Source organism: Brachyistius frenatus, unplaced genomic scaffold (genome assembly GCF_029030835.1).
Source record: "Brachyistius frenatus isolate BFR_SWC_R1_liver_20210118 unplaced genomic scaffold, ASM2903083v1 Contig_32, whole genome shotgun sequence".
Lineage (NCBI taxonomy): Eukaryota > Metazoa > Chordata > Actinopteri > Embiotocidae > Brachyistius > Brachyistius frenatus.
In genome coordinates this window covers 4,226,661-4,235,858 of record NW_027210631.1, presented here as the reverse complement: position 1 = coordinate 4,235,858, position 9,198 = coordinate 4,226,661, and the positions used below count along the sequence as shown (strand labels likewise).

Here is a 9,198-nt window from a genome sequence, read left to right as displayed (position 1 = left end):
AGCACGAGTCTGTTATACCACAGCTGCAATGAATACAAGTTTATGAAGAAGGCTGTTTGTCTCTTTTTAACTCTTCTGTTTTTGTCTTTGAATCATACATTTGAGATCCCACAGTGACCCTTAATCTTCTTGAACATGCAGTCGTTACATCAAAGGTTGCAATGTTCTTTTTGAGTTCTACACAGGTGATTTAAGTGATTTACAGTTAGCCTACGTGTTACGTCTAATTTCTATAACATGAACCATTTTCATCATTACAGTAAACAAAATATAAAATACATGTAATGTCTTACAAATATTAATTAATAACCCGAACCACATAAGTATAACCCAGTTGTTTGTATTATTTATAGATATATTTCTAAGATTTGTTGTATACAGACAATAAGAAAAAAAAGATCTGTCTATTAAAGGTCTTGATGAATAAAATACTTTGGTTATTGCATGGAATTTAATGTAATTACTTATGCATATATTTGATTTGCCGCAGTTGGGCAAAATTTCCCAGGTGCCTCAGGTGTTTGTAGGTTGGATGTCATTCAGGAAGTCTTCTCCATAGTCAATCATCTTTTTCAGTGCGCTCAGTATCAGTGAATCAGTGTCGTCATCTGTTTCGATTTCTGAGTGGTAGTTCTTCAGCAGAAAGATGCAGTTCAGCGGAATACCCAGCAGCATACTCACAGCTTCCATCTAAGTTTAAACAATATAACATTAAAGAAAAACTAAAATTGGATTCTAGTTCTAAAATAGTATTTTTCAAATCTAAATTAATTATATTATTAACACACTTTCACAGATACCAAATGAGGTTTTTGTCTATTAAACTAAGATGTAAAGCTGAATTAAAACTGCAAGCAGTGATGTACGGACCCTCGCACTCCAGCGCGCTGCCTCCCCGGCGTGCAGCGCACGAGGGACCGCGTATACCCGCTTAAAATTGCTATTTTTGACTTGTTTCCTGTCTCCAGCAGGGGGCGATGTTTAGGTTATTGTGACCCGACTTTACGTTTATGTGATCAAGCAGCTCTACGTAGAATGTGAAAGTATGAAAAGTGTCATTTCCAGTGGCCAACAGGGGGCGCTATGACTATGAGCGAATATTACCACACAGGGGTCTTCAGGGCGGGGCTGTTATCATACCTGTGATGTTTGGAGAATGTCGGTCCATGTACATAAGATTTAAAGCAACTCGTAGTTTCATGGCGAGACGCTCAATTCTCCACAAGCTCATAAAATGACTTAAAAACATACCTGTTTCTTCAGGTACTTGCTCTTGTACACATTTCTTATATCGTTTTTGACCTCTGGACAGGCCTCATCAATTTTAGTAAGAACAGCAACTTGGGGAATCCCTGCCAAAACAGAACAGAAACTAGTCAGATAATCTTAATACTTTTCTGGTAATTAAAATTTGAAATGGTGATACAACGATTGCTCTTAAAACATCTGTATTTGTTTTCACCCATGTCACTGGCTGCTGCTCTGACATCCTTTATCTTCTTCACAGACTCATCAGCCAATATGTTGACTGTGTCGGCAGGAACAACACAAACCAGAACGTGAACTTTGTCATCCAGAGTGGGGGATTTCTCATAGTGGGGTTCACTCTCAGTCAAGGGAGAGCTGGCATTGAACTGGAAAAAAGTCAAATTTGGTTAAATAATGGCTCACGTATGTGAACCGTTTCTGAAATGTTTTTCTATCAGTAAAAATATTTTATGGAAATTGATCATTTAGCATCAGGATGGCCCCCAAATACAACCCTGTTTCAAAAAAGTTGGAACGCTAATATGGGTCAAATCAATAGATGCCGACATCATTGTCACATCTGAAACTTGGCTGACAAAATCAGTTATTGATGATGACATTATCATGGATGGTTACAATGTTTATCGTGCTGACAGGGCAAAGAAAGGTGGCGGAGTTGCCTGTTGTGTGAAATCAAAATTTCTTGTCAAGGTGCTTCTGTCTGAATCGATTTGCAAGCAATTGGAATTTCTTGCAGTGGATGTTGAAATTTCTAAGTGGCAGGAGTCCAGTTTTTTCTCCGTTTTGACCCCGATCACCTCTCCTCCTGTGTCCCCTATCTTTGTCTGTGGCCACGCCCCCCACCTCCCGTGACCACGCCCCTCACCAGTCCCAGCAGATGCAGCCACTCACCCCTGATCACCACCTGCAGGTGTGCTGCATCTCCCTGATCACCTCCCCAGACTATATGTAACCTGCCCCTGCACAACTCTGGTTGTCGGTTCATTTTTGTTAGCCACCCGTCCGTCCTCCGTCTGCTCTCCGTCCGTCCTCCGTCAGCTCTCCGTCAGCTCTCCGTCAGTCCTGTTCCCGTTCCTGTTCCTCCGGCCTCTGTGCCTCCTGCAGATATTCCCGGTCAAAATCACCAGTCGGTGGAGTTGCCCTCCCGGCTTGGAAGATTGTTGACGCCGTCCCTTCCGCTGGTCTGCCGGCTGCCCTGTCAGCCATGTCCCCCTGGAGCTGTCGGTTGAGTTGCCCTCCCGACTGGACGTAAGTGGACACGATAGGTGCCACCTTTTGTTCGTTGTTTTTTGTTTGTTTTTGTTACAATAAAGACTGTATTTTGGAACGTTATACCTCGAGTCTGTGTGCTTGCATTTGGGTCCTGGAAATACACCCACCTCATAACAGAATGAACCGACCACGGAAGGACCCAGCAGCCACAGACTCGAATCCTAGATACATGACTTTATTTCAATATTTTTCCAGTCAGGCCCGCCGGAATGACACTGTTTCCGATGAACCCCGGACTGGGTTCGAGGGAACCCGCCTGGCCTTCTGGGACCCCCCCAGAAGGAGGCGGCGACGCCGGGGTCACCGGCCATCCGGTCCTGCTGCGCCGTTGATCTCTGGACGTGTAGCCGTCAGTCACCACGCGCAAGTCTACAGTCCAGTCCGTCGCCACGAGCAGGCCCACAGCCCCGTCGGTCGCTACAAGCGGGCCCACAGCCCCGTCGGTCGCTACGAGCGAGCTTACAGCCCAGTCGGTCGCCACTATGGACTCTCTACCCCCGCAGCGCCGGCGAGAGATCCAGACGCCATCCGGGCCCGGGCGTTGGCCCTCAAGTGCCTGCAGCATGGCCTACGCGGCAGTAATGCTGCTCTTTCGTTCCCTGTCGCTGGACGGGTCGTCGACGTCCTGCCTCCAGCCCCTGCTGCCTTCGGATGGGACGACGCCACGCCTCCGGCGCCATCCTCCGCTGCGGTTGTCGCTCCGTCCTCCAGGGTGGTCGACGCCCCTCCTCCAGCTCCTGCTGCCTCCAGCGCGGTCGACGCTCCGGCCTCCGGCGCGGTCGTCACCCCGCCTCTGGCTCCGTCCTCCAGGAAGGGAGTCGCCCCGCCTCCGGCTCCGTCCTCCAGGAAGGTAGTCGCCCCGTCTCCGTCCTCCGGCGCGGTCGACGCCCTGCCTCCGGCTCCGTCCTCCAGGAAGGTCGACGCCCCGGCTCCGGCCTCCAGCGCGGTCGTCGCTCCGGCTCCTGCTGCCACTGGGGCGGTCGTCACCACGCCTCCGTCCTCCCGCGCGGTCGTCACCACGCCTCCGTCTCCATCCTCCGGTGTGGTCGTCGCCCCGTCTCCATCCTCCGGGAAGGTCGTCGCCCCGCCTCCGGCTCCGTCCTCCAGGAAGGTCGACGCCCCGCCTCCGGCTCCGTCCTCCAGGAAGGTAGTCGCCCCGGCTCCGGCCTCCGGCGTGGTCGTCGCCCCACCACCGGCCCCTGCTGCCTCCGGCGCGGTCGAAGCCCCGCCTCGTCATCGTCCTCCGGAGAGGTCACCCCAGTCCGCCCTGCCCTGTGGCCGTCCTCCAGAGAGATCCCCCGAACCCGTCCTGCCCTGTGGCCGTCCTCTGGAGCGGTCACCCCAGTCCGCCCTGCTCCGTGGCCGTCCTCCGGAGAGATCCCCTGAACCTGTCCTGCCCTGTGGCCGTCCTCCGGAGAGATCCCCTGAACCTGTCCTGCCCCGTGGCCGTCCTCCGGAGCGGTCACCCCAGGCCGTCCTGCCCCGTGGTCTTCTTCCGTCCACCTAGGTTTCCTGTCTTGTGTTGGTGTGGTCCTCCATCCCTCCTCCGGTCCCCCCTTCTCCCGTCCGGTCCAGTTTTGGTCGCCGAGAGGCTCCCTTTGAGGGGGTGGGTACTGTCAGGAGTCCAGTTTTTTCTCCGTTTTGCCCCCGATCACCTCTCCTCCTGTGTCCCCTGTCTTTGTCTGTGGCTACGCCCCACACCTCCCGTGGCCACGCCCCTCACCGGTCCCAGCAGATGCAGCCACTCACCCCTGATCACCACCTGCAGGTGTGCTGCATCTCCCTGATCACCTCCCCAGACTATATGTAACCTGCCCCTGCACAACTCTGGTTGTCGGTTCATTTTTGTTAGCCACCCGTCCGTCCTCTGTCTGCTCTCCATCCGTTCTCCGTCAGCTCTCCGTCAGTCCTGTTCCCGTTCCTCCGGCCTCTGTGCCTCCTGCGGATATTCCCGGTTAAAGTCACCAGTCGGTGGAGTTGCCCTCCCGGCTTGGAAGATTGTTGACGCCGTCCCTTCCGCTGGTCTGCCGGCTGCCCTGTCAGCCATGTCCCCCTGGAGCTGTCGGTTGAGTTGCCCTCCCGACTGGACGTAAGTGGACACGATAGGTGCCACCTTTTGTTCGTTGTTTTTTGTTTGTTTTTGTTACAATAAAGACAGTACTTTGGAACGTTATACCTCGAGTCTGTGAGCTTGCATTTGGGTCCTGGAAAAACACCCACCTCATAACACTAAGAGCCTTTGTATGACCGTTGTTGGGTGTTATAGGCCTCCATCTGCTTCAAACGAGGCATTACAGTCACTGATATACCTGTTATCCAGACTACATTATGGTGAAATTGTTTTAGCTGGAGATCTTAACTGGGACCGGCTTAAGCCTGCGTCACTCGCAACTCGACACACAGTGACGAGTTGATTTGTGGGGAGACAGAGGGAGCAGAATCTATTCCTGTGTTCCAATATCCATGCTACCATACTATTTAGTATGTTCAAGTTAAATTCATATAATTTATTTAAGCAACATCAAGTTGGGCTTGAACTAATCACTATTAATTGAAGAGGATAATTGTTTGTCAGGTACAGCCCTACACTGCACATTGTATATGCTTAATAATGTCAGGTGTTAACGAATGCAGTGATCCTACCGTGTAGCCTTCTTTCACGTGTCCCTTCATGGCCAGTTTGATGTCCTCCATACAAACTCCTCTATTTGTGTCCTTCTCCAGACCCATGGTGTCAGTGAAGACAAAAGGGTAAAAGTTTTCTGGTCCTCCTCTCTGGATTTGATAACTTCTGTACTGTAAATTTAAAAAGTAGTGCCTGTTACAAAGGGCCACATATTACACATACTACTAACATCCTGAAACTCACTAGTTTACTCACGTTTTATCACTACTATTGTAATTAAAATGTACAACTACTAAAAAAAGGTTTTGAAAACACCTGGGAAAAGTTTTGTGTTTTGTACAACAGTGTGATCACATTGAAAAAAAATGTTTGCATTGTTCTAAATTTATAAATACAGTTAAAATTATTCATACTTTTTTGGTGAAGCTGTTAGTAGAGTTCGCTTCTGCCAAAGCTCGCGTTGCAATTTTCCCCCGTAAAGTACTGTCAACAGAGTTGATGAAGCTGGACTTGCCAGCACCTGGTGGTCCATGAAGCAGAATTCTCAGATGTTCGACCTCTTTATGAGGCTGATAATCTCTCACAAGCTGAAGGTCTTTCTCTCTGTCACTGTTCATAAAGAAAAATTTGGTTTTAGTTTGAACTTACAGCCTATAAATATATGATGCAAATTCTGTACATATTATATATACTTAAGCTTACGCAACAGACAAACACACACAAAAAACACGACAAAAAGTAGTCTCAAAATGACAGTTTGGCACCACACCCTTAAAACTCACCCCCATGGTACTTTCCTCCATGGTTCCTCTAAAGCTGGAAAGCCAAATGCACATGTTGGCATCATGTAAAAGTCACATTTAAAGTAAACAATGTGTTATCTGTTATTTTACCTCCAGGTTTAAACAATTTTCAGTAATATTTTACGTATCTTACTCGGAGGAGGTGGGTCATCTTTGGATTTGGAACCTTTCAGAGATCTCCAAATGAATGCCATCACAGCTTAAATGAAATTTGTAAGCAACATGTAAACACCAAACACCTTTTTATACAGTATGAATCATATTGAGCCAAAACAAATATCACCAGAATCTTTAATACTTAATATTTAAATGTAACATAACACTTATTTGAAAATTTTAATTAACATCATTTCCAACGTTCCATTAAAAGCATGATGTAAACAGACTGTATCACTTTAAACCAAGGTGACTGTAGTCTGAAGAATTTAATTTAATTTTGTTTAGTTTCTCCATCTAACGTAAGTTATATATAATATATATATGATATTTAATATATATGATATATATATATATATATAATTTTGAGAACTGTTAAATATTAATTTGAGAAAAAAGAACAAAATAAGGAAGAATTGAAATAATGACTGAAAATCTCGGTAGAACCGGAAGTACTGAAAAACGTCTTGAATCCTGAAAATCCAAAACATTTTACTTCCTGATGGTAAATTATTCATAAATCACATTTATTATAATTCATGAGGAACATTCTTACCTCAGCGGTTGTGCGTGTAGAAAGAAGAGATGGTTTTACTTCAGGTAATGGTTTGGAAATTGAAAAATTATGCTTTTTAGATTCCACCAAGTTCGTTATGAACACTTTGACAAATATGATTGGTATGACAGGAGCATGTAACCATCATGAGTTGGTATTCCTAAAGTAGTAAAGTGCAAACTCCAGGTTAACGTACCTAAGAGTGTCCCGTAATGCTGGAAAGTTGTTGGTCTGTTTGCTGCCGTTTCCACTGATGTACACTGTGTGCCATCACACGTATATAAACATTTTCACTTTGGTTTCTGATTCCTTTTGGTCATGTGATTTAAAAGAATTTCCTTCTCTGCTGACAGTCTAGTTCAGGTATGCGGTAACTCAGGGTGTGGATGGGTCCATTAAACACAGCTTTTCTCCATGTAGATGTAAAGTACATGAATTTTATCAAATGGAAATAATACTAAAAATGTCTACATTTCATATTTATGTGTTAATTGTTGAGTAATGTGAGCATAGCCTGCATTATACAAATACAATACCTGTTTTTAAAGGTGCAGCTTGAATGATTGTAAAGTGAAACAAAAAACATCTATAAATAAAATTTGTTTATGATTCAGAGCTGACAAACTGGTTACTCTACCAACATGTTTTGAAGGCAGAAATGTGTTTTTCTTCAAGTGACACATTTGAAATCATGTGTAAACATATTTAATTGAAAATATACCAAAGACAAACATTAAATGTTGAAATTAAAAGATTTTATTGTCTTATGAAAAATATCTGCTCATTTCGAATTTGTTGCCAGCAACACATTTAAAAAAAAGTTGGGTCAACAAAATACTGGATAAGTTGTGTAACGCTAAAACAGCAAATCATAGAAAATCTCAACTAATTAGGCTAATTGACAACAGATCAGTAACATTATTGAGTAGAAAAAGAGCATTTCAGAGAGGCAGAGTCTCTCAGCAGGGAAGATGGGGAGAGGTTCATCTCTCTGTGAAAGACTGTGTGGGAAAATAGTGCAAAAATTTAAGAATATTGTTCCTAGACCTAGAAGGAATTTGTGGATTTCATCATCTACGGTCCATATTGTCATAAAAAAAGAGAATCTGAACAAGTCTCTGCACACAAGGGAGAAGGAAGGAAACCAATATTGGATGACCGAGATTTTCGGGCCCTCAAGCCGCACTGCATTAAAAACAGACACAATTCTGTGGTGGAAATCATAGTCTGGGCTCAGAAACACTTCAGAAAACATCGTCTGTGAAGACAGTTCATCGCTGCATCCACAAATGCAGGTTAAAACTCTACCATGCAAAGAAAAAAAATCAGATATAAACATGATACAGAAGCTTCTCTAGGCCAACACTCATTTAAGATGTACCAAGGCAAAGTTGAAAACTGTCCTGTGGTCTGATGAATCAAAATTTGAAATTCATTTGTAAATCATGGACGTTGCATCCTCCGGACAAAAGAGGAGAGGGACCATCCAGCTACTTATCAGCGCACACTTCAAAAGGTAGCATCAGTGACGGTACAGGGATGCATTAGTGCACATGGCATGGGTAGCTTTCACATCTGGGAAGGAACCATTAATGTTGAGCGATATATATAGAAGCTTTGTAGCCACATATGCTGCGATAAACCGCATTCTGCACATATTACAGCAGCATAGCTCCATAGTAGAAGAGTCTGGGTCCTAAACTGTCTCGTCTGCAGTCCAGACCTGTCACCCATTGAAAACTAAATTTGACAAAGGAGACCCTGAATTGTCGAGCAGCTGTAATCCTATATTAGGCAAGAATGGGACAACACTTTCAAAACTCCAACAATGGGTCTCCTCTGTCCCCAAATGTTTACAGTGTTGTGAAGAAGAGGTGATGCAAAACAGTGGTAAACATGTCCCTGTCCCAACTTTTTGGAGACCTGTTGCTGACATCAAATTTCAAATAAAGACATATTTCTCATACAAAAATTACCTTTCAGATTCAACATTTGATACGTTTGTCTTTGGTTTATTGTCGATTAAATATGAGTTTCCATGATTTGAAATCTAGACGAACTGTTTTTATTGACATTTTACGTAACTTTCAAACTCCTTTCGAAACTGATCTATACATCGTGTAAAATTACCTGCAAAAACATGAAGAGAGAACACAGAGCACTTTTCAGTCTAAACGTGTCTTGTTCCAACCTTTGGGGCTGATTCTCAAAATCATAAAATAATGTTTCATAATCCAGCCCTCAAGTAAATGAATCAGACTGAGAAGAAAAGATACAAACATGTGGAGCAAAGTACAGAGTAGGTACCAAATATGTTGACACGCAGCTTTTTTGTGCAAGTGTGCAAGTTGAACAATGTATGTGTGCAACCTTGTCCTGTAAAAATAGATTTACAGTACCAACCAATGTACATTAGACCAATTGCAAAATGCATAATTGCTATCGAGAGTTTCCGCAGTGGCAAGTATATATCTATCACTGCAACAGTTAGTTTAAAAATATGAATAGATGCAAAT

The 9,198-nt window shown here is 44.5% G+C and overlaps 1 protein-coding gene across 1 annotated transcript; it reads right to left on the bottom strand.

Moving 5' to 3' along the window:
• Positions 1 to 339: 339 nt before the first annotated feature.
• On the bottom strand, positions 340 to 6,779 carry LOC138621844 (interferon-induced protein 44-like). The gene is made up of 8 exons (XM_069700183.1): positions 6,683 to 6,779; positions 6,104 to 6,169; positions 5,950 to 5,983; positions 5,581 to 5,776; positions 5,185 to 5,337; positions 1,463 to 1,634; positions 1,252 to 1,352; positions 340 to 690 (listed from the first exon to the last, which is right to left on the bottom strand). The coding sequence occupies exons 2-8, from the start codon at positions 6,162 to 6,164 to the stop codon at positions 514 to 516; spliced, it is 894 nt and encodes a 297-aa protein (XP_069556284.1). The 5' UTR covers positions 6,165 to 6,169; positions 6,683 to 6,779; the 3' UTR covers positions 340 to 513.
• Between the last annotated feature and the right edge of the window lie 2,419 nt (positions 6,780 to 9,198).